The 24683-nt window shown below is 41.7% G+C and overlaps 1 protein-coding gene across 1 annotated transcript in view; it reads left to right on the forward strand.

Moving 5' to 3' along the window:
• LOC102004493 (chromosome unknown open reading frame, human C9orf3) overlaps positions 1–24683 on the forward strand; it is a 340448-nt gene that overhangs the window by 192940 nt on the left and 122825 nt on the right. The window contains exons 8-9 of the mRNA XM_013513835.1: positions 19551–19653; positions 20262–20369. Coding sequence (XP_013369289.1) covers positions 19551–19653; positions 20262–20369 — 211 coding nt within the window. The remainder of the gene's footprint in view (positions 1–19550; positions 19654–20261; positions 20370–24683) is intronic.

Here is a 24683-nt window from a genome sequence, read left to right on the forward strand (position 1 = left end):
TGAATATGGAGAAGCCAGTGAGAATAACTAGAATGACTTCCAGGTATTTGAATTGGGCAGTTGGGGAAATGGTGATAGCATTTTTTGAGATGGTAATGACTTTGGAAGGAAAATCAACATTCCAGTGTTAGCACTGCTAAGTTTGAGATGTCAAATAGATACAGTCAGCATTAAGAACTCAGGGGAGTGCACAAGGTAAAGCCTCCTTGAAACAATCGGCCTACAAAACACTTAAACATCTGAGCATGTCAGAATCGCCAGGGAGGTGAGGCAAGGAGTTGGGAGGAAGATGAAGAGCCAGCAAGAGATGTTCCGGGAGATCAGGGTCGGGTGCGGGGCGTAGGGGTCATGGAGAAAAGAAGGCACGAAAGTGGCCTGCGGCAGATGCTGCTGAGAGGTGTGTGAAAAGGAGAGGGAGAAGTGACCTTCAGGTGAGGCCGTGAAAGATGTTGGTCACCTTGACATTCCTGGATTTACTTATGAGTGATGGAGAAAGAAGCCAGATTAAAGGGGACAGAAGAGTGAGTGGGTAATCAGGTGGTGTGAACTTACTGGGGGAGGGTGAGCTGGCTAGGGAAGCTATCCTGGGAGGCCGCAAAAGGAGGTGGCAGTTTGAGAGGTTTGCCACGGAGGAGGGGACCCCAGGAAGATGCTGCGGTGCAAGCTGTACATATAAGTGTGCAAATCCCTTCACCTCTCAGACTCAGTTTCTCAAGCAAAAATGTCATCTCCATTTTCCATGTCCCTAAGTCCCTTTTGAGCCTCTGGCCCCACATGACCATAGTCCTCTGGTGGTAGTGGGGTGAGGTGGGGACATCCTAATGACTATGAGTTGATGACGTGATTCCAACTTGGAAGCAAGTTAGTCTGCCCCGTGGGAAGTTAGTTCAAGTGTGGGAGACCCTCAACACAGGCTCCCCAGGAGCTGAAGTCAGCTCACTTTCAGATGGTCAAGTTCTTTTCTTTTGTGTGTGGAGTTGGGAGAGAGAATACAGTATTTTTAGACCTTTATGCTAGCAGGCTTATTGTGATATTTATATTTCTTTGTTTAAATATTCAGAAATTATATTTGCCTAAACTCAGGCTAACCATGAAACAACTGCATTTGGAAGACTATTACATATTATTATGGAAAATATTCTTATCAGATGTGCTTTTACAATGAGGAGGAAATGTTTCTGAACCTGCCCCCAATTGTACAGTCCAGGTTTACTCCCATACCCAAGAATTCTCCTTTAAATGGGCACAGAGAACCCAGAAATTACTGAAAATGAAAGGAAGAACCAGAGTTGTAAAAATTGTTCTCAATTTTTGTTTTAATGTGCAAATGAGGTCTCTGAGAAACTAGTCCTTTAAACAATACAGTGATCAGAGATACTATCTTTATTCCCCCTTTTTTTTTCAAGATACAGCAGGGTTTTGAAGTAATGAACCAAGAGCAGTGTAACAGTTGTGGTGTGTCTTGGTAGGTTCCTCCAAGTTTGCTGAAAAAATGGGAACTTCTCTTATGGTCTTTGTAGCAGCTTTTGCTATGGGTGACCCCCCCCTCTGCACTTCTAAAAGCACTTTCTTTTCTCAATTTCTCTGTGTTACAATCTTTTTGATTTCCTGCTATTTCACTGACCACCCCTTTTTCACCTCTCTTGTTGGAAATTTAATATCATCACTTAAATGGCTTGAGGCTCAGCAAGACTGAATAACATGTCTAACATCATACAGCTGGTAAAGAAAAGAGTGGACACAGTGGTGCATGCCTGTAATCACAGCTACTCAGGAGGCTGAGGCAAGAGGATCACAAGTTTTTGAGCCCTGCCTCGGCAACTTAGTGAGACACTGTCTCAAAATGGAATGGAATATTACTCAGCTGTAAAGAAAGATAAACTCGAGGCCTTTATATTTAAATGGTCACAACTAGAGACCATACTCATAAGTGAAATAAATCAAACATACATGTGCAAGCACCGCATTGTGTCACTAGTGTAAAACTTGAAAGAGTTAAGTTAAACTCGGAGGTATGATAGACACTGTGAAATGATAGGAAACCACCGAAGAGTAAAGGGCTTCTGGGACGTGGGAAAAGAAAAGGGAAAGAAGGAGAAATTTTGTATGTATGTATATAAAGGATAGATAACATGGTTGTTCTTCTATCTGCTGTTTCTATGCTGAAAGAAACTGTCAATGAGTCTTTGGTTGACCAGTATTGCATGTCTATATCTGTTTTCATGAGAAGCCACTTTGAAGATATCAATATGTAATACAACCACCATTGTTAATTCCCTACCACTTTGTTTGGAACTCTGTATTGTCTGTATTGTGCTTGTGATATGTTGTAAAATGTTGTATGTCTGTTAATGTTTCCCTCCTTTTATCCTTAAAATAAAAAAAAAATAAATAAATAAAAAATGTGTTGGAGATGTAGCTCAGTGGAAGAGCACTTGCTTAGTATGTGCCGGGCCTTGGCATTAAGCCCCAGTACAAATAAATAAATAAATAAATAAATAAATAAGTAAATAAAGCAGGCGTTGAAACTGAGAGAACTGTCTTTATACTACACTTCTGCCTTCAAGGAACTCAATATAACATTTCACTGTATTAAAAAGAAAAAGGAATTGAATTCTGGAAGGACACACAGCAGGTCCGACCAGCAACTTTGCCTTTTAACATAAAAAGGCCTGTGTTTTATTTCAGAAGATGTTGGGAAAAAAGAAAACTACATTCTGTTGACTATAGATACAGGAGTATTAGCAAAGTGAGAAGAGAAAAACTAAATCTTATTTTGCTTTTACTCATTAATTTCAGCAGTTTATAAGAACTACTTTCCTTCCTGGATTATGCCTTCCATAATCCAGTGCTGAATCAAGAGTCTCACTGACTGTCTTAGATCAAGTTAGTTATGAGTTTCATTTGACTGCAACAGTTTTCTGTGTTTTTCTGGGTGGAGCTGTAATATGGCTGCAGGTGATTTGCTCAGAGTTACAAAATATTAAGGGTGACATTCATGACTTCATGCTTTTTCTCACTGGCTAATTATTAAAGATACCTTCTTCTGAGGTGAGACCTCAGTGGCTCTCTCCGGACTCCACCTCGGCTCTCCACAGTACTGCTGCTGTGATCCCGGCCTGGCCGCCTCTGCTGGGCTCTCCTCTGTAGTCTGCCCATCCTCTCTTCCACAGCTCCCCTCTTGACCAGCGCAGCTGCGTGGCTTTTGCCAAAGAAGATACTGGAGGCTCATGCAAGGGCCCCACGGCTTTTGTCTCCAGGGTACAGCTGGATGCGGGCAGCTTCTCTAAGTACCTTCAGTTAGCATTTTCTGACAGGGCCCTTGGGATGGGGCCCAATGACAGGGTCAAGAAATCTCTGTTGGTGGTTATTGTTTGTGATTTATTATCGCTTCCTCTTTTTCTCTGGAGTCATTGTTGAAGTCAAGCTCACACTGAGAAAAACGTTAAAATATATCATGTGAGGGAGGCGCTGACAGGCGGAGTCTACTGTAGCTCTTTCTCTTAGCTGCTGCCTGCACAGTTAATACAGTACAGTGCTAGACAAACACCAGCGTCTTTCCCTACCTTCCTCACAGATGCCTCACCTTCTGGTCACCAAATCGTGTGTAACTCTATCCATAGCCCAAGGGAACTTTACATCTCCCTGGACTGCTTGGGGCTCAAGTGCTACCATGTCTGCCTTTATACAGGTAAAGACAGGTACTGGGTCCAAAGCTGGAGCCAGGATGAGATGCCCTACTGTAGACGGCAAAACTCACCCACCAGGAGGAGGGAGACTAACATCCAGGAGAACAGCCCTCTTCTCACTGGGCCAGGGCCTGGCCCTTTCTGTCCTGTTAGCGGCTCCAGGAGCCTAACAGCAGTGACTCAGCCAAGAACAGTTGTCCAGATGCCTTGATTTGCCAGGGGAGAACCATGGTGTGTTCTCTTTAATGGGGTGAAGCTGGCTGGGGTCTCTTGTTGCTCTCCAAGAAGGGCAGAGGTCCCTTCTAATTATCTTAATGGAAGACAACCATATCCTTACATTTTAATACGGCACTTGTTCCTGAATCTAATTAGCTGTACGTTTATTGATTAATACCATCTTATATTTAAATTTAGGGCCTACACGCTTTAAATAATGTAAAGAACAGCTTGATGATTAAAGGGGAAAATCTTTGTTTCATCTGCTTTGGGCAGGCAGACTTCAAAAGTACCGCCCACTTGTAGTTTTCTCTGCTAGTGCCTTGCTCCCTGTCACCTCTCGTCCCCAGTCTCTTTCCTTACCTGGTAAATACGCTCACATCTGCCCCATCTCTAAAGATCTCCTTTGAACGCTGCATCCTCATCTAATCATCAGAACTCTTGCTGTCTCCGTCCCCACTCACACCTCTCACAAACTCCCAGCCCTCTGGAATTTGCTTGCTGCCCTCATCAGTCCAGGGAACTCTCTCCCGTCTAGACTCTTTGTGCTCTTATGATCACGAGGTTCTGTTACTGCATTCCAGTTCTTACATAATTGCGCTCCTCTGCTTTGTTTGCTGCTGATGGCAACTTCTGGAAATTTCTATCACCTGACTTTTGTGGAAGTCCTTCTTCTAGTTCTCTTTGTCCCTAACTGCTAGTTTTACCTCATAATTATTTCCTCTGTTTGGCCCTTCTTTTCCACCTCTGTGGCCACTATGTTTAGAACTTCTTTATCCTTGCTTGCACCAGTCCAACAGCCCCTGAATCATTTACCTATCTTGAGTCTTGCCTTTCCTCACTGCCACAGAGAGCTCTCTTTAACACTTCATGATTCTGCTGCCTCCTGCCGTACAACCCTCCAAAAGCTTCCCCATGGCTTCGGGAAGCTCCTCAGAATGGCGTGCGAGGCCCCACACGGCATCAGTTCAATCTGTTTTTCCTCATCTCATCTCTTGCTATTCTTTGTTTTACCCTGCACCCACCTGAATTGCTCACAGAACCCTTCTGTGTTTGTCAGCTCAGGCTGCCATAACAAAACACCAAAGACTCCATGGCTTCAACAATAGAATTCCATTTTCTCACAGTTCTCTGGGATAGAAGTCTAAGACCAGGGTGTTGAGAGGCTTGGTTTCTGCTGAGTCCCTTTCTTTGGTCTGTAAAAGATCGCTTTGTCCTATTCTCTCATGTGGTTTTCCTCTGTTTGTGTGCCTGGTATCGCTCTGTGTTCTAGTCTCCCCTTCTTATAAGGATAATAGTTAGATGGGCCTAGAGTTCACCATGACAGCCTCATTTTAACTTAACCTTGAAAGGCCCCATCTCCAAATACAGTCACATAGGACTTCGACAATAAGTTACAAGGTTATACAGTTCAACTTGGACCTCCTACTTTCTGTCCATCCAACTTCTCTTTCTTACCTCCTTGCCCTTTAAAGAAAAGATTGTCTCTATTTAAAATATCTGTCCCTTGCTGCATAATTCCACACCATTAAGACTCAGCAGAGATATTGTCTCAGCAGAGGTACCAAATGTCTTAGTCCCTACCCTAATACAGGCCAGTCTCCCTCTTCTGCCCTTCCTAGAGTCTCTTGTGTTAAGTCTATTACTGATTTTACTGTATTCTTTAATAATTATCTTTATATTTCAGGTGAATCATATTAAACAAACTATATGGTCCTAACTAACACATCTTCCTTCTGACCCATCAGTCTTTTGTACCTGGGGATTATTGTTTATCTCTGTGTGCTGCAGTGCTTCGCCCTAAGTGGATGCTTGGCAAATGTTGAAGAAATGAATGTTGTAGTGATGATCTCTATCCCTGACGGTCCTTGTGTGTTATTTGGAGAATTGAAATATTGACCACAAGACAGTAGACAGATCCTATGCTGTATCCCCAGAATTTCAAGATCTGAGAGTTTAACATTGGAAGGCGTATGAGGGGCCATAGAAACACATAGGGATTGAGCTGGGATGGTAGAAAAGGATCCACTGAGACTGCTGAGGGGTCGGGGAGGGGAAGTTAAGGAGCAGAGCCTATCAGCGTAAAAAGGAATCGATGTGAAAGTGGACATTCCAGTAAGAATGGGCTTGCTGCAGGAGATAATCTCAAAAGGAACCTGGGAGACGTAAGATGGCCAGGTGAGGACAGGCTAAGCAGTGGAGTTCTTAAGATGTCAGAGTCAGGAGTTTGCATCTGACCATCCCGGCACTGGGGAGGTATTTTAAATTCCAAGAATGACATAATGAAAATGGAGTACTGGAAAGATTACCCAGCCTTTGGGATAACACATGATCAAAGAGAAAGAGTCAAGGCCAGATGGAATGAGGTGGCTGTTTCAGGAATGCAGGCTGAGTTCAGAAGAGCGTGGTTGGCTTGAGGCTCTGAGTGAGTTGCTCCTCTGGTGCTATTCAGAACAGATTGCCAACCCAGCTTCAAAGAAGGCTCAAGTAATACAACGTAAAGTTATCTCTAATTGTACATAAGCACTGACCCAGTAAAAGAACTGAATCCAGTTCAAGGGCTTCATGAAGTTTGCTGTGATTTTCCAAAGAGTAAAAGGCAACAGCCCCCGTTTGTCCTTGGCTGAGGTCTGGTCTGTCCTGCCTCATTTTAGACACCATCTGAGGATATAGGCCTGAGCTGTGCATCAGACCCTGTTGGCCTGTGATTCTCCCCGCAGAATAGTAACACAGGGGTTATCAGAAGAGCCAGCCTGGAGGCCAAACTGCATAGTCCTGGCTCTACTGTTTGCTCTGTGGACTTGTGAGAGCTACTTAACCACGCTTAGCTTTAGCCTCTGGAGCTGAAAAACAGGGTTCATAACGCAGTGTAGTTTCTACCTTACATGTGGGTGTGAAGAATAAAATGCATTGAATATGTGCAAACCATTTAAAGCACATCTATTAACTTGAATCATAGGAAATTGCCTTTTTCATAGATCTAAATGAATATTGCCGATCCCAGGGTTCAAGGAAGTGCTCAGCACATATTAGATACAATCATCTGCATCCTCTGTCTCTTGGAAAGCGTTTGCAAACTAGTGGCAGAGGGCACAAGGACACAGTCCTCACAGCCAGCCCCCCACTCCTTCCTGGCTTCTCTAGTGTTCTCAGGGTACTCCATTCTGTCTTGTCCCTGAGGTACCAGAGCTGGCCCTCTCTCTCCTGTCACTACTGCCTTTCTTACCTGGAGACTGCATAGGGCATCCTGCTTTTTTGTTTTTTACCACCCCAAGCCTAGCGATACCTCTTCTCTTTCTGGAAAACATAACAGGGCCGAGGAGAAATGCTTTTACCTCTGTGGCCTTCAAGAGTCCTTCCCTGAGCTTTTGACTACTGACACTGATCTATGCCTTTTCAAAACTTCCTGCAGCTGTGTCTTGGGATTCCTGCCTTAGAACCTCTGTCCCTCAGGCCCTCCACCCCTTTCTTCCTGTCTAGTTTTTTTTCTTTTTTTTTTTTTTTAACCACATGCACTAGCAAGCTATCTGTGAAGAATGTCTCTACCCTTTCATGATGGGAAGGTGCTATTCCCGTGCCAACATTTTCTGAAAAATGTTAGGGCTCTCAGCTAGCCAGAAACAGACTCTGCCCTTTCCTGTTTGAAAGGCCAGCTCCTTCGCCTGAGCGGCCTCGCAGTTTCTGTTTCCTGGTGGAGAGACACCCTCCACTTGCAGCTCTTTGAAACAGCAAGGATGACAGGCATGTCCTGCATAATTGAACTTGAATAACCTTTCTGCTTCATATTTCTAGGCCATTCCCTGGTTACTCACCATGCAGGTATTTTTCAGGGAGGGATAGACCACTCCATAGGGCCCTAATTACACACTTACAGGACAGGATATTTCATTGTTATAATAACATTTAGTAAGGTTTCTTTAAAAATTAGGACAACATAAAGAAGTAAGGCAGTTCATAAGCATTGCTTAATTAGCCATAGTTCCTTTTTTACCCCTAAAATAAAAGTACATAACAGAAAAACTTAGTTTTGAAAAGTGTAAAGTTTTATCCCCACCACTGTAGTACCTACCCTAAGATAATCACTGCTAGCATTTTCTTGTGAATCTTCAAAAAATAAATTTGATAAGTACATATGTATACTTCTGTATTGCTTCCGTGTGTAGCACTGATTCAGTATAACACTATTTGCTCATGAAATATTTCCTAAAAATAATTCACATACATATACCAATCTAGAATAATTCACTCTTATTTTGTCCATCGTGCTGATCTTTTATAAAATCAGCCAATCATAGGAGGCTGTGCACATATCACGTTCTTATGTGATATGTTTTAGTTATCCATTCATATATTCATTCTTATCCAGTGTGTACGTTCTCATGTAACCTAAATTAATTTTGTATTACAAAGTATTTGCCCCATAGTTGTACCTTTTAGTTTGTATTTTAGGCAATAGTTTTGACCTAGAATCACTAAGAAAAACTGTATAAATATTCCATTGAAGCTGTTGCAAAGACATCAAGGAAGATTGACTCTACTAGATCTTAAAATAAAATTTTTATAGGCATTCTTGTTGATTTCAAGTCAATGGTTGAGAAGAAAAATAATAAAAAAGATGAATTGTATACAACAGTTAACTCAAAATGGGCCAGAAACGAAAATGTAAGAGCTGTAAAATTAATAGAAAAAAATATACGTGTAGATTTTCATGACCTTGGATTAGACAACAGTTTCTTTGAAATGACACCTAACACACAAACAACCAATGAGAAAGAAATCAATAGTTTGTACTTCATTAAAATTGTATTTCAAAAGATTCCATCATGAAAGTAAAAAGACAGCCCAGGGCTAGGGATGTAGCTCAATGATAGAGTGCTTAACTAGCATGTACAAGATGCTAAATTTGATTTCTAGTGCTGTAAAAAAAAAAAGAGAGGTAATATTTACAAGACATGTATTTGAGGGCTGGGGATGTAGCGCCGTGGCATAAGCGCTTGCCTGGCAAGCCTAAGGTCATGAGTTTGATTCCTGGTACCAAAAAAAAAAAACAAACAAAAAACAAGTCATATATTTGATAAGGGACTCATATTCAGAGTATATAAAGAAATCTTAAACTCGAAAGATAACTCAATTAAAAAGTGGCCAAATGACTGAAATAGACATTTCTCTAGATAATTGGCCAAAAATCATACAAAAAGATGCTGAATGTTATTAGCCATTACAGAAATGCAAATCACCACCACAATTAAATACCACTTCACATTCACTAAAAAGACACGTAATGAGTATTAGGGGAGATTTGGAGAAATCTGAACCCTTGTGCATTGGAGAAGGAATATAAAATAGTGCAGCTCTTTGGAAACATTCTGACAGTTCCTCAAGAGGTAAACATGGAGTTACTATATGATGCTGCAATCCCACTTCCAGATAAATCCCTAAGAAAAATGAAAATGTAAGTCCATGCAAAGCTTGGACACAAATGTTTACAGAAGCGTTATTCATAATAATCAAAAAATAGAAACACCCCAAATGTCCACCTATAGATAAATTGATAAACAGAATGTGTTGTTATTCATACAGTGGAGCACTGATGAACAGGAAAAAGGAATGAAGTATTTATACATGTTATAACCTGGATAAATCTTGAAAATATTATGTTATAAGAAAGTAGCCAGATGCAGAAAGCTATATACTGTATGATTCCATTTATGTGAGATGTCTAGAATAGGCAAATCCATAGGGACAAGAAGAAAACTAACAGCATTACGGGCTAGGGAGAGGTAGGGAGAAGATGGAAAAGTGACTGCCAGCAGTCCTGGGGTTTCTTTGCAGGATGATGAGAATGTTCTGGAATTAGGTACTGGTGATGAATATACTAAATAAAAATACTGAAAACCAGTGAAGTATACATTTTTAATGGTGAATTTATACGTGATTTATATCTCAACCTTTTAAAAGACAAAGATGAATGGAAATCAGTGGATGTTCTCCATCATCTCATGACAGCTGTGTAGCTTACCCAAAGAAGACATGAAAAGAAGTTAAGGCACGAGGCAACTGGTGACCATGGGATTGAATGAGACCCAAGGAAGCTTTTCCGTACTGGATGTTAGGAAGACATCTCCGTAGGGTCTTTGGTATGACAGCCCCACATAGTGATGATTCACTTCCGAGAAAGCATCCCTCAGGTAGCAGTAGATGTGCACAAGTTTGCATGTTATTTTCCACCCCGTGCTGTACCTCCATTTTCCTGGTAATACGGGAATTGGCTATTTTTGTGTTAGTGACACATATAGGTCTTTTTAAAAGCTGCCATGAATACTCTAGGATGTGAATGTTCCACTAGGTAGCCGTTGAACATTACATATTTTGGTAATTTCTAGTTTTTGTTTTTGTTTGTTTTGCTTTCACAAGCAATGCAGTGTTGCATGGTGTTACACTTACTCTTAGAGCACAGCTTGTTAGATATAGGACCCAAGCAGGATGCAGTTGTTAACAAGACTGAGAAGAGAGCTACTTTCCAAACTACACATCCTATTGTACATTCCAGTGTGTGTAAGGTGGAAAACCAGGCAAGCTCTTCATTCCCCGCTGCTGCCTCCCCTTATGTCTAGGGCCATGCTGTCCTCTACGGAGGAGGGGAAAGTCCTTCTTTGGCTCCCACGGGCCATCTGCTCCTTTTGAGTCATAGGATGAGGTGATCCTTCCCGTTATCCCCGCACTCAGCGCTGCACATGTTCTCACTGCTTCTTGTAAAATGAAGCCAGTGTTTGCCTCGTTTGCCTCTTTCCAGAGTGAAGTCATGGTTTTTTTTATACAGTGCAAAAAAAGTCTTCCATTTTTATTCTTTCTACTTTTGCTTTCTGTAGTTTTCAGGTTTTCTGTATTCCTGTGTTCTCAATGCTTGTGGCAGTTAGTGCCTGAGCTTCATTATGATCACCTTAACCTTGACAGAGTGAGAGTCCCCCTTGAACATGGCTTTGGGAGTAGCACACACCCTGTTCCATAACACTGGAAAAAGTACAAAGTCCTGTATTGTTTCCATCTTATAAGCTAATGCCAGCTCCCAACATACGTGGTTTAAATCTTCTTTAAATAATTCATTGACATGTTTTTTTTTCCAATCACAATCACTCGATGCTGATTTAGTGAGGCCAAAGCTACATGGCAAACCTACTGACTCCATTGGAATGGATGCATAACGTCACCCCCCCAACATGCTGCATCTTAAATATATTGTGGACTGTTTCGTCTCTTCAAATTATGTGTGTTAGAGTCAAAAGGATTTAAAAGTGATTTTTTACCTAATCTTCTGTATCCCTGACAGTCACCAAGCTTCTACCTGAGTACTTATTTCCAGTATCCAGATCTCACCAATGTGGCAAACAGTGGATTCCCTTTGGGAACTGCCTAATTCTTAGAGTGGCCATCCTCCACAATTGCTTTGTTCCTACCCAAGCAATCCACACATAAGAAAATAAGTGTGTTTTCCATCCTGGCTGATAGACATAGTTTTGATCATGCTTGTCATACCCACTGCATGCTTGGGAAAACCTTTGCTTTCTCAAGCTTGTTCCTTTTCTTTGTTTTTTTTTTTTTTTTTCTCCGGTACCGGGAACCGAACTCACGACTTTGCGCTTGCCAGGCAGGCGTTTTTGCCGCTGAGCTAAATCCCCAGCCCCGTTCCTTTTCTTTGTTGACAGTGGTCTTCTCCAAATGTGACACCTGCTTGGAACCCAGTAATCTTTGAGGTGATACCTGTGAAGAATGCAGCAGAACTGTTATTACCTCCTTTGATGTAGATAGACCAGGAAGGAAAGGACAAGCAATAATTGAGTTGGATTCATTCACATATATACCATATTTTTTTTTTTTGGTACTGGGAATTGAACTCAGGACCTTGTGCTTGCCACGCAGGCGCTGTACCTCTGAGCCATCTCCCTGGCCCACCATATTTCATTTCTGAACCCAGGATCATGTATTTTGTATGGGATTATACTTTTCCAGGTTTCATGCTTTTTTTCTCCTTTGTAACAATCAAGTGCTTCTGATATGCCACATGCTGTTCTGAGTACCCTACATATGTTATCTCATTTAATCCCCAAAATAGTCCTGAACTAAGTGCAGAGATATGAAGCAGGTGGCCAAGTTTACACAGCTAGTAAGGGGTATAGCTGGGATGAAAACAGAGGGACAGTGACCCCAGAGCCCCTCTGTTGCTCTGTGTTGTCCAGGACCTACACCCCGGCAGTAGCTCCTCTTGTAATCCCCTTCCTCCTGTTGGCCCAGTCTGCCATTGCACACACTGTTTTCCAAGCTGTGTCAGCAACTTCTAGTAATGTGTCAAATTTATAGACAATTTCATGTACTACATCTTTTTCATCAGTAAATAATTAAGTTTGAAAATCTCTTCATCCTTGTTAAATATTGTTTTACTATTAATTGAATCTTCACTCAAGTCTGTTCTTGACTGTGGATGCCATCTGTGGATCAACTAGCTAGACCTACAGCTACAGCTCTATCTACATTGGTTAAGCTGTTAAGTCTTATATCTCGGGCACAGCCCTAAGGATCTTCAAGTTATAGCAGATAAGTGCGTACTCGACCTCCTCGAGGTTCTGTTTTTTTAACCTGTTATAACCATAAAACAACTACCTTGTGCTCACAATGTACACTCCCCACCGCAAACAAATGAAAGTAGAAGTGAGAATGTCACAGTGAATTTCTGGAGTGAGCTTTGGCGGCCTGTTACTAACTCCTATAGTTAGTTCATCATTTTCTCTTGCAAGTGCTCACAAACTACCTGTTCGACAACCTCATCATGAATTTGCCTCCTCTCCTCTCCCCTCCATTTCCTTTGTAAATCAAAATAGCATTTAGCTGTCTCCATCACCCCCTTTCCTGCTGGCTCCCGGATTTGATCCCCCCGGGGACCTGTGACCATTGTGTAGAAGCTATGGCCTTCCCTGGCCTGGAGTGGGAACGCCCTTAGAGGATGAAGGAGTCCTCCCCACCTGTGCCCAGCAGCAGTTCCCCTGTGTTGGCTTGTGCCGCCATGGACATCTCGAAAATCATTCTCCTTGGCAGGAAAGTCAAAGCCAAGTGGGAGTCCTGTTACCTATTGACAGCTGGTCTCCTGGTGCTCCTAGTGTCACCTCAGCCCTTTTGGTTGTTCTGGGCTTTCTCTATTTGTGTCAGTTCATTCTGATTCTTTGTCTTCCTGGCAGTAATTTTGTAGCTTTCTAGCTCTCTTGTGTTTGGGTTTTTTTCTGTCTTTCGTCTTCCCACCCATTCATCTTTCTTACATCTCTGAAAATCCACCTGTAGCAGAAACCACCTGCACAGTCCAATGGGTGTCAGCTCTCACATTCTTCTTCATTTCCTAAAACATATCCGAACCATCTCTCGCATGGTGGTGAAACACTGCTCAGGCCATTATATTAGTCTGTTCCTTGTTTTTCTCTGTTTGGGGTTTTGTTTCTCAGAGAATTTTTGACTTATGGCTATAGCCATTCAAAGCCCAAGAACATTTTTAGTTTTGTATTGATGCTCATTACCTTTCTCTTTGTCTTTTTCTTTGTTTTTTGTTTGAGACAGGTTCTCACTACAAACTTCTGATCTTCCTGCTTCAGCTTTCTTTTTTTTTTTTTTTTTTTTTCGGTACTGGGGATCAAACTCAAGACCTTGTGCTTGCCGAGCAGGCGCTTATGCCACTGAGCTATATCCCCAGCCCACCTGCCTCAGCTTTCTGAGTGCTGGAATTATAAGCATGCACCACTGTACACAGTTTCACTGCTTTTCTAAGTTCCATCTTTCACTTTCCGGCCCTGCTTATCAAAATTTGTGGAGTTTGTTCGAGTTTTCCCCGGTTCTGCTTAACTATGACTGCACCTCATCACTTTCTTCAGCTGCTAATCCCTCTAATATGTGCTGATCACCGGCTCGTTTACCTTCCTCATTTTCTGGTGGCTCCTCTGAGGAATGCCTCCTTCTGTCTTAAATCATCATAGCAATTGCCTTTTTCAACACCAGGATGATATCCTGCTGTGTCTGCTACAGGATAATGGTCCCACTGGGGAAGGCCCTTCATGTTGGATTGCTGTTAAATCCATTTTGAAAAGCACACAGACAGCCAAACTTGCCGAAGACCAGTAGCTCTGATTTGATACAAATCCATTAGTTAGAGGTGTCCACGACCCTTTGTTTGGTTCCTTTGGCTAACGCTTCAAGTGCTGGTTGGTGGCAAGTGTTTACTACGTGCATTTTATAGATGAAATTGTTTTTAAACAAACAAATGAAGGATGAAAAATTCCTCAATTTTCATTTATTCTGCTGCTGCCTCCCCGCTCCAAGTTTTAGTAATCTCTTTAGAGTGGTGTAAGCTGAATGAGATGGGTGTAGAAAGAGCACGCCACCATGGAACTTACTAGAACTTGAAGCACACTTGGACTCTGTTGCATCTTTTTTGCTTTCTGATGATGAGCAGGGAAGGAACAAGCCTAAAGGTCAACCCTTAAAGGGTTTGTGCCCAGGAGGGAAAGCATAAGGGTATATTTGTGTGTCTTTTTAAAAAAATTTTTTTGGGAATAATTTTTGACTCCCATGAAGTTACCATAGTGGAAGAGTAAGTTCCTGTTATCCAGCCCAGCTTACTCCAGTGACAGCATCTCATCACAGTCTTCCCAAGGTCTTTTCCTGTCCAAGGAAGGTTTAGCCAGTGCTCCCTGGGCCTCCATCAGAGTGTGTTATCACGATAATAATTGAACATTTGTATCATGTTTAGTAAATACCAGCAGGATCTCTGGAAACCATTCATAGATACTACAGCCCATTGAAATGCCAGAGTAATTCACTGTCCCCATTTCACAGATGAAGGAACTGGGCCTCATGGGGTGCACACTGTAGCAGAAGAGATTTACTGTGTGCAGGGTAGGCAGTGTGTTCTGCTGCTTCTCCTGTAGGTCTCACTGCGCATTCACAGCTCGGATGAGTACCACGAGGCCACGGGTAGTACACGGGTAGTATTTCTCTCCCTCCATTTTTGTGGAGGCAAGGGTGAGTAAAACTCTGCTCTCTCTTAGGGTAGCTGCTGATAGACAGGGAGAGAAGGATATTGAAGTGGCTATTGGTCCTCTTCTGTCTCATTTCTATGACGCTTAGTTCCTGACTCTCACATGGTAATCGCAAGTTTATCAACACTGAAGTCTCTTGGTTCTCACATTGATGCCAAGATGTGTGAGACGGGCATGCTGGCAGGCTGCCTGTCTGGCCGTGTTATAGGTGTTCAAACCCAGCTGCCATACTGAGCACTGTTCAGAAGCATTTTCCCAAATCCCTCTCTGGTCATAGTCCTGCAGGATTGGTCATTTCTTCAAAGAGGCTTGATTCCAAATCCAATTACTGTGTATCAGTTATCACTGCCACCTGCCTGCTCTGTAAATATCTCGTTGCTTCTGTGAATGCAGTGGGAAAGGAAGGGGTGCAGGGAGGGAAAGGTCACGTCTAGCTCAGTGTTGCATTTGCTGCCAGATACAACAGAAACCAAGTACATTTGTGCCTGAATGACCTTGGTAACCTGATCTCTCATATTCCATGTGTTGCAGCAAAGGACTAAATGCTGGAGTCTAACATCTAAGAGGTGATTAGCACTTTGGCACTTACAAAATGCTTTCATGTTAATCTGAGCCTCATGGCAGACTTTATAGGTGAAGAAACTGAGCTCCAGGGAGGGTAATCAGCTTGTCTGAGGCTCTCCACTTAGCGCTAGCATAGTCAAAACAAGGGTCTGCATTTTGCGGAGGCCCCAGAGTGGAGCAAAGACTAAGACTTTCATGTTTCATAGAATGGGGTTCCAACCTAGATACTCTGCCACTAATCAATTTTGTGATCTTCCCTAGCTTTTAAACAGGTAGAGTCCCGTCCTTGCTGCATGCAGTTATTGTGAGAGAGGAGGACATGGTACATATGAAGAATTTGGCAGAGTATCTGGAACGGAAACTAACCAAGAAATGTTAGGTCCTCTAAACCAGTCCAATCCTCCAGGCATCAGGAGTGAGTCTGGTTACAGTTACTAGAATGGTAAAGCAATGTTGACTTAAGCAAATGGTGTTTATTTTTCTCACAAATAAAAAGTCAGAAGGCAGGCAGTCCTGGAGCTGAATGATGCCATCCAAGACTGTTTACGTTCTTCTATCCCCTTGACCCTCCACAGCATATCGGTTTGCTGCCTGGTAATCACAAGGTGGCTGCTACATTCCAGCCATCATATATAGAGGAAGAAGCTTCCAAAGTCACTGGATTTGTCTTTTGTAAAATAAGCAAAGGCATTCCTAGATCCCCACCCTCAACCACAGCAGATAGCTGCACTTGTCTCTTTGGCTTAAACTAAGTCTTCTGGCCATCCGTAGCTGCAAGGGAGAACTCGGGAAATGACCATTTAGCGTTTCAGATTTAACTGTACAGGTTACATAGAAGAAGGCCTATGAGAATGGAGTAGATGAAACTCATTGGACGTGCCACAGTCCTTCCTCTTCTTGCATTGTCATTAAAAAAATATTTCATTGGTCTGCAGATGGGTGAGTTAATCTTAGTCCTGTATTCATGGCGAGGGGCAGCGAAGTCCCTTTTATAGATTGTGTCTCCTTTATTTGCACAAAATGTGTAATGTTTTACGTGCACCTCTTTTCTTTTTTCTTTTCTCCTTCCTTCCTTCCTTCCTTCCTTCCTTCCTTCCTTCCTTCCTTCCTTCCATTCTTCTTTCCTTCTTTCCCTTTCTCCCTTCCTCCTTCCCCACTTCTTCCCTCCCTCCCTTCTCCCTCCCTCTCTTCCTTTCTGTTTTCTTCATACACTGAAATGCACAAATCTTTACTAGACGGCTGAAAGGACTTCTGCTGTTTATCTCCATTAAAGCACACAGAGCAGTGTAGAGACCACTCCTGGTACCCAGAGACTTTCCTCTTCTCCCCACGGGCAGTGCTTCTCAAAGGCAGCCATTGTTCTGATCCCTGTCACCACAGGTCAGTTTTACCTATTCTTGGACTTCACTGAAATGGAATCATACCTCTCAACTTGCCCTTTGTGGGTCTGACTTCTTTACCTGGGCTGTGAAACTCACCTCTGTTATTGCATGGGGCAGTGCTCACTTCAGTTGTCTCCTGCTTTCTCCCATCCTTTATCCTCTGCACAGACCTGAAATGTGGCATTATGAGAACCCAAGTAGCACAGAGCAGGAAGTTTCCCGTTTCCGCTCCTCGAGGGTCTTTTCCTCCTAAAACCACCCTCTTTGGTTTCTCGCAAAGCCTGTCTGTCCATTGCTCTCTCTAGCTCTAATTCTGCTTTAAAAGGAATCTTTGGGGGATTATGTTTGCCTTGGATGCTGTCAGTATTAAAGAATTTTCTTGAGGACGTCTTCACTTGGCAAGGGTGGAAGAAGAGAGTAGGAGAGGGACATGTTCAGGAAGGACATTTTTAGGCAAAGGAAAAAACAGCCGCTAAAGGCGTCATTTGGAACCAGAGCCTGGAAGCCAGCCTTCTGAGCCAGGATTTGCATCATTCTGTGTTCCTCCCCCTTCCTGTAGTCTCAATTCAGAGCTCAAGGGCACTAAAACTACCCGTGACTCTGTCTGCCTTGGGGCGGGACAAGCTAGTCTGAATTCAGGTTGACTCGTGAGAAACTGTCTTCCACCAAGACTGTGGCTTGTGGGGTTCCCCTATCAAAGCTGGTGGGGCACATGTTGTGGAAACATTCCACCCAGGAGGACTGGAGAGCAGGGGAAAGCACTGATGTGTTTGCATGGAGTCCTAAATGAAGATGAAAGGACTCATTATTCCTACAAGTGTGGTCATGTAGGTAAGTCAGGGATCAAGTAAAAAAACTGAAACTATGCAGTCAGCTCTAATGGCTGGTTGTCATCATCTTCCTTTTAGATAGGTGCTGGTTCTTAGCCTTTGGTCTCTAGGATTAAGTAGTAGAATATTTGGCTAAGGCATAATCAAGGATTCTGTGTGTAGTTAGAATATTTTATTAGGTGTATTGCATAATCTCTATATCCTTTGCCCTTGTTAGGGGCCTTGCGCTATATTATTTAAGTTATTATCCACAGGACTTGGGAATGTAAGATTATTCTCATTTTATTTTATTTTATTTTATTTTATTTTATTTTTTGGTTTTTCTCCAGTACCAGGAACCGAACTCACGACCTTGTGCTTGCCAGGCAAGTGCTTTTGCCGCTGAGCTAAATCCCCAGCCCCAGATTATTCTCATTTTAATAGTGAGTAAATTGAGGGTTAGAGAATTTAAGTAACCTGCTAGTAACTAACAGGTAGTAGAGAAACTTACATTCAGAATAGTCTCTCAGATTCCAAAGGCCTTGTACTATAATATCTTACTTGGGTTTGATTTTTTTTTTTTTTTGGAGGCAGAGTTCAAGCTAGCCTTGAACTCATGGCAATCCTCCTACCTCAGCCTCTCGAGTGCTGGGATTATAGGCATGCGCCACCATGCCTGGCTGATATATTACCTTTTTAAAATAAATAGCCAGGCATGGTGGTGCATGACTGTAATCCCAGCACTCGGGAGGCTGAGGCAGGAGGATCATTGTGAGTTCGAGACCAGCCTGGGCTACAAAGTGAGCTCAAGGCCAGCCTGAACTGCATAATGAGACCCTGTCTCGAAAAAAAAAAGATAAAATAAATTCCCACCATTTTTTTTTTCCCTTGAGACAGGGTTTTGCTAAATTACCTAGACTGGCCTCAAACCTGTGATCCTCCTGCTTCTGCCTCCCAAATGCTGGGATTTCAAGCATAAGCCACCATGCCTGGGCTAAACACCCACCTGTCTGATGTACCAGCCACTATACCCTTTGACAAATGCTTGTCCTACAACTGACTGATTTTAGAATAGCTGAGAACTGCAAGGACTTTGCCATATATTTTGATTTTAGCTAGTTGTTGAAGCTTCACTGTAACAGAGTGCAACACATATTTACTAGGCTCAAAGGATCTGTTACATTTTATTAAAGGAATTTTTAAAACTACTTAAAACCAAGAGTGCAGTGGAAAAGACCCGGCCCGATGATAGGGAGATACTAGTTTTATTCCTAGTGTTACCACAAATCCCAAGAAATGGCAAGACCTGGGGCCAGGGATTTAGCTTGGCGTCACCATGCCTGCCTGGCAAACATAAGGTCCTGAGTTTGATTCCCAGTACCAAAAAAAAAGAAATGGTAAGACCTGGAATATAGATCTAACCACTACGTATCTCAGTTGCCCTCATTTTCAAAATTAGAACAGAGAAGTAGATAACATTGAAGCTTTCACAAAATTTTTAAAGTATATAAATCCTTTATCCTTCCAAGTCCCGCTACATTTTCCATTGAATTTCCCAGTCTGTCACTCCCACCAAACAAGGGTATAGGTTCTTCAATAATTCATATTGGAGCTTAGATGCCTTGAGGGCCTGGCAGGCTTTCATCTTGGAGATAAGGATATAAAATATTGCCTATAGCCAACCTCAGATTACCAACCTAACGCAAATCTCTCCTTGTTCAGTATATGAGTTAATAATGTAAAGTATTTTCAATTATATTTGGTACTATTGAATTAAGATGAATGCACTATACTTAAATTGATGCTGCTTTGTTTCAGACCCAGTAAAGAGAAAACTGGCCACATGAGTGACTCAGGAGCATCTGTCATCAAACATGGACTCAGTTCCGAAAAGCCCTTCATGCAGGTTCATTATTTAAAGGTAAGAGCATCTAGTGGCAGGAGGCACCTGTGACAGTGCAACATATTTTAGGTTATATGATGATTAGTAGCATGACTGAGGCAAAGCAAAAAGATCGTCCACATTGCAGTGATGTCTGGGTGGAATCGGAGAGTGCACTCGGTAAAGCACTTCCTACCTGCAAAGGGGGCCACATTGGGAAGGCTTGACTCAAAGGAAGCCGAGGTGTCCCTGCCCTCTTCCTATTCCCGGTGGGTCAGCTTTAAAGAGCAGAACCTGCAGATTGCTCTCAATTGCGTCTCGAAGACAATGGGAGTAATGAAGCGAGGCTATTCCTGGGAGCTGATGCCGAGAGGAGCTGACCTCTCTTCCCTTTTGGTTCGAGGTAGCTGTCCAAGCTGTACGGAGTCAAAACAAAGTTGGCGATGAGCTTACCAAGGGAGTTGGAGGCGCTATAGGTCCTCCTCAGTTCCTACTGTGGGCCTCCTGGTCAGAATGCAAAGGGCAGCCCAGGACAGGTGAGGTGGTGCTTGTGAGCTGTGCCCTGTGCACAGTGGGCGAGTTGAGTGTGCAAATGTTTTTATACTTCCGTGATGAACCCACCATGGGCATCTCTGTCTTTCTTCCAGGGCTACTTCCTCCTTCGGTTCCTCACCAAAAGACTTGGGCATGAAACCTATTTTTCATTTTTAAGAAAATTCGTGCACAAGTTTCATGGACAGTTGATTCTTTCCCAGGTAACTAATAGGTCCTCACAAGTTCATGTGGTATACTTGGAGGGGATATGGCATGTGGGGGTTAATTTATCCCAGTATTAAAAACAGGAGACAGTTTTTTCCATTTCATGCCATGAGAAAGTTAATGAAGTGGACAGAAGGGAGAGTGTTGTCTTAGGGGGAGGGTAAGCTCCCTGTTGCTTGGGGACAAGCTGTTACCCAGAGCTGTCTTGTACACAGTGATGCAAATAGTTCTACCCAAGTGATCTTAACAAAAACCAGAGGTATGCTGCTGTTCCCTCTACCTGAGATCGTCTTTGCAAGGCTGTGTGCTTCTTACCCTTTAGTCTCGGTTTTGTGCCACAACCTCAAAATCAGCCTAGCTAAAGATAAGCCTCCTCCTCTCTACCCTTTCACCCTTTTCATTGAGTTCAATATCATTGCCATTATCTAGAATTATATTTTCATTTGAAAGGTATTTGTTTCTTTTCTATCTCTTTCACTTTATGTATAAACTCAAGAAGGTCACGCATCCCCCCACCCCCAGTCCTTAGTACCTGCCTGGCGCATAATAGGTATGCCAGAAAGATAGATAAATGCACTAATAACAAGATACACTGAAATATGCAGATAGCTAGGTTGGCCACACCTCACAGAGAAGACCCTGTAAGCTCATCTGAGTATGGAGCCAAGCAGCACAGAGCAAGAAGGCTAACAAAGAACAAGAGGCTCCAAAAACGGAGCTCAGAGCGGAGAGAGGATAGATGATGCATCCTTTGCAAAGATTTGATCAGAGAGTATTTTTGACGTTTGATTATTATGCTCATACACACTTTGTAAGTCACATTATCTACAAAGTTAGATGTAAAGGATGTGCATGTTTAATCTGGACACAGATGGAGGGAATACCAAATCCTTCAGTTTTTCTTTTACCTGTTTTCAAGAATAAGTTTATTGTTTTTCTATAACAACTTTATTGAGATAAAGCTCACCCTTTAAGATATACAGGCTAGTGATTTTTAGTACAATCACAGGTTGCACGATCATCAACATTATCTAATTTTAGGATATTTTCATCAATCCCAAAAGAAATCATCAGCAGTCACACCTCCATTTTCCCTTTCCCCCTATTCCTAGGGAACCACTAATCTTTTTATCTCTATAGATTTTTCTATTCTGGACATTTCATAGAAAAGGATTGTACAATATATGACCATTAGTGTCTGACTTTCACGTAACATACTTTCACAGTTCATGCAGCATCCCTCACCACTTCATTCCTTTTCTTTGTTTGTTACTTAAGACTGGGACTCCCTATGTGGCTAAGGCTAGTCTCAGTCTCCCAGGTTGAAGTGATCTTGGCTGGTGTCAAACTCCTGGGCGCAAGTGATCCTCTTGCCTCAGCCTCCTAAATAGCATCCCTTCTCTTAATTTTGTCAATGGTGGTAACATACGTAACACAAAAACTGAAACTCTGAACCCATTAAACAATTATTTCCCATTCTTTTCCCCCACCACCCCTCAGCCTCTGGCAACCACTTTTCTGCTTTCTCTTTCTACATATTTGACTGCTCTTCATACCTCATTCAGTTTGTGTCTGGCTTCACTCACCTTGCATAATGTCTTCCACGGTCATCCAAGTTGTAGCAATCGGAATTTTCCTCTTCTCTGATGCTGAATAAATATTCCATTGCATGTATGCATCGTACTTTGTTTAGCTATTCATTTGTCCATGGCATTTGGTTTATTTCCATCTTTTGGCTGTCATGAATAATGCAACTATGAACATTAATTACAAATATTTGCATGAGTCTCTGCTTTCAACACTTCTGGGCTTATATGCAGGTGTGGAGTTACTAGATTATATGATAATTCTCTCTTCAGTGTGTTGAAGAGCAGCTATCCTGTCTCCCATAGTAGCCCTACCATTTCACATTCTTAGCAGCAATGCAGAAAGTTTTCCATTTCCCCGCATACTTACTTGTCAACTTTGGTTGTACCCAACCCCACTAAACAGCTTAGTGGGTATAGAATTATATCTCATGATGGTTTGGATTTTCATTTCTCTGATAGTTAATGATGTTGAACTTTTCTTCCTCTCTTTTCCTTTGAGGGTGGGGTGGGGATGAAAGATACAGAGGATCAAACCCAGGGCCTTTTCACTGAGCTACATTTGCAGCTTTTGAAGAAATCTTTTTTTTAAAAAAAATCTTTTATTTTGAGACAAGGTCTTGCTAAATTGCCCAGGTCTTGCTAAATTGCCCTACCGATATCTCTATGTATATATATGGGTGATATGATGTATGTACACATGTGTACACAGAGGTCATTAGAAAGGAATAATGTCATAAAAATAGGACTATACTCTGGATATTTGGGCTCAAATCTATGATTCTTCTGCCTAGCAGCTGATCAGCCTTCCAGAGTGCTGGGATTACAAGCATGTGCCACCATCTCCAGCTATGCTGAGTATTATTTTAATGTGATTTTTTTGGCCATTTGTATATCTCCTTTAGAGAAATGTCTGTTCAGATTTTTTGCCTATTTCTTATTTGAATTGTCTTTTATTATTTATTTACAAGATTACTTCTTATATTCTGGATATAAGTCCCTTATCAGATGTATGATTTGCAAATATTTTCTCTCATTCTATGGATTGTCCTTTCATTTTTTGATAGTGTTCTTTATAGCACAAAAGTTTTTAATTGTGACAAATCCAGTTTATCCCTTTTCTCTTTGATTACTTGTGTTTGAAGTGTGTCATATCTAAGAAGCCGCTGCTTCATGAAGGTTTATGAAGATTGGCTCTTGTGTTTTCATCAACGAGTTTCCTAACTTTAGCTCTTATACATTTAGGTTTCTGATCTGTCTTGTATACATTTTTGTATATGGTGTGAAGGCAACAGTCCAACTTCTTTCTTTTGGATGTGAATATCTAGTTGTTCCATAAGTATTTCATGAAAAAGCTATTCTTTTTCTTCACTGAACTGTCTTAATACCTTTGCTGAAACCAGTTGACTGTTAATGTAAAAATTTATTTCTGTACTCTTAATTCTATTGATCACTATTTCTATGCTAATACCAGATCGCTTGGTTATTGTGTCTTTGTATTAAATTTGGAATTTTATTTCATTTTGTTTTGTTTTTTGAGTCAGGATCTGTCTGTGTAGTTCAGGCTGGCCTTGAGCTCACTATGTAGCGCAGGCTGACCTTGTACTTGCAGCAATTCTCCAGCCTCCTGAGCTGGGATTAAAAGTGTGTGCCACCGTGCCCAATATTGGAAATGACTGGTTTTTCAGCTGCTACATATTCTACAAAAATTCAAGTAGGCTTGGTGCAGTGGTGAGTACCTGTAATCCCTAGGTACTCCAGAGCCTGAAGCAGGAAGATCAGAAGTTCAAGGCCAGCCTGGGCAATTTAGCAAGCCTGTGTCTCAAAAAATTTTAAAAAGAGTCGAAGCACTCAGTTGTAGAGTGTTTGCTTAAACATGTGTGGGGCTTGGGTTCAATATCCAGCACTGCCAAAAAATAAATAAATAAATAAAAATTCAAGCAATACAAAGAAGGATTTAAAGTATCATTCAAAGTTCCATCACTTAGAGCTACCTTTAATTAATATTATGTGAACATATGATTCCAGAAATCATACTTTCTATATGTTATATAGATATGGTGTGTCTACTAGTATTTCCATGTGTATATATATATGAGTGGTGTGATGTATGCACACGTGTATGTAGAGATCATTAGACAGGCATAATGTCCTAAGAATAGGACTATACTCTGGGTATCTGGGGGGAGGCAGTGCTGGGGATTGAATCCAGGGCCTCATGCATCCTAGGCAAGCACTCTATTACCAAGCTACAGCCCCAACCCCTGTCTGTACTTCTCAATGAAATGTTTTAAATTTTCTTTTACTCAAACTTAATAAATGAAACACTAAAAGTGAAGTAAAGAACGTTGTAAACTCCAAATTAATGAAAGAGAGATCCTTTTCTTAAAAATAGTGTTCTATGGTTAAGAAATATTATTACTAAAAAATGTTAAGAGGTTGAAGTTGCTGGGGTTTTTCCCTTTCTTATAAGTATTTCACGTTAGAATGCATCAAATTATTCATGGCTATAAAGATGAGGAAATGAGCAGTTATATACTTTTACTACTTTCTCCATTCTAAATTTTTCTTAATTGTTATTTTTATGTAGTCCAGGTTTATTTCATTAATAGTATCTGCTATAACCATAACTTTCACAGTTGAATAGTCTTAGCTTCGTTTAAAGGATTTCAGCATTCGCCACCAATCATTTTGCCATGCTTCTATATTCACGAATATTTTATT

This window comes from Chinchilla lanigera, unplaced genomic scaffold (genome assembly GCF_000276665.1).
Source record: "Chinchilla lanigera isolate Chin_1 unplaced genomic scaffold, ChiLan1.0 scaffold00021, whole genome shotgun sequence".
In the NCBI taxonomy this organism is placed as follows: Eukaryota; Metazoa; Chordata; class Mammalia; order Rodentia; family Chinchillidae; genus Chinchilla; species Chinchilla lanigera.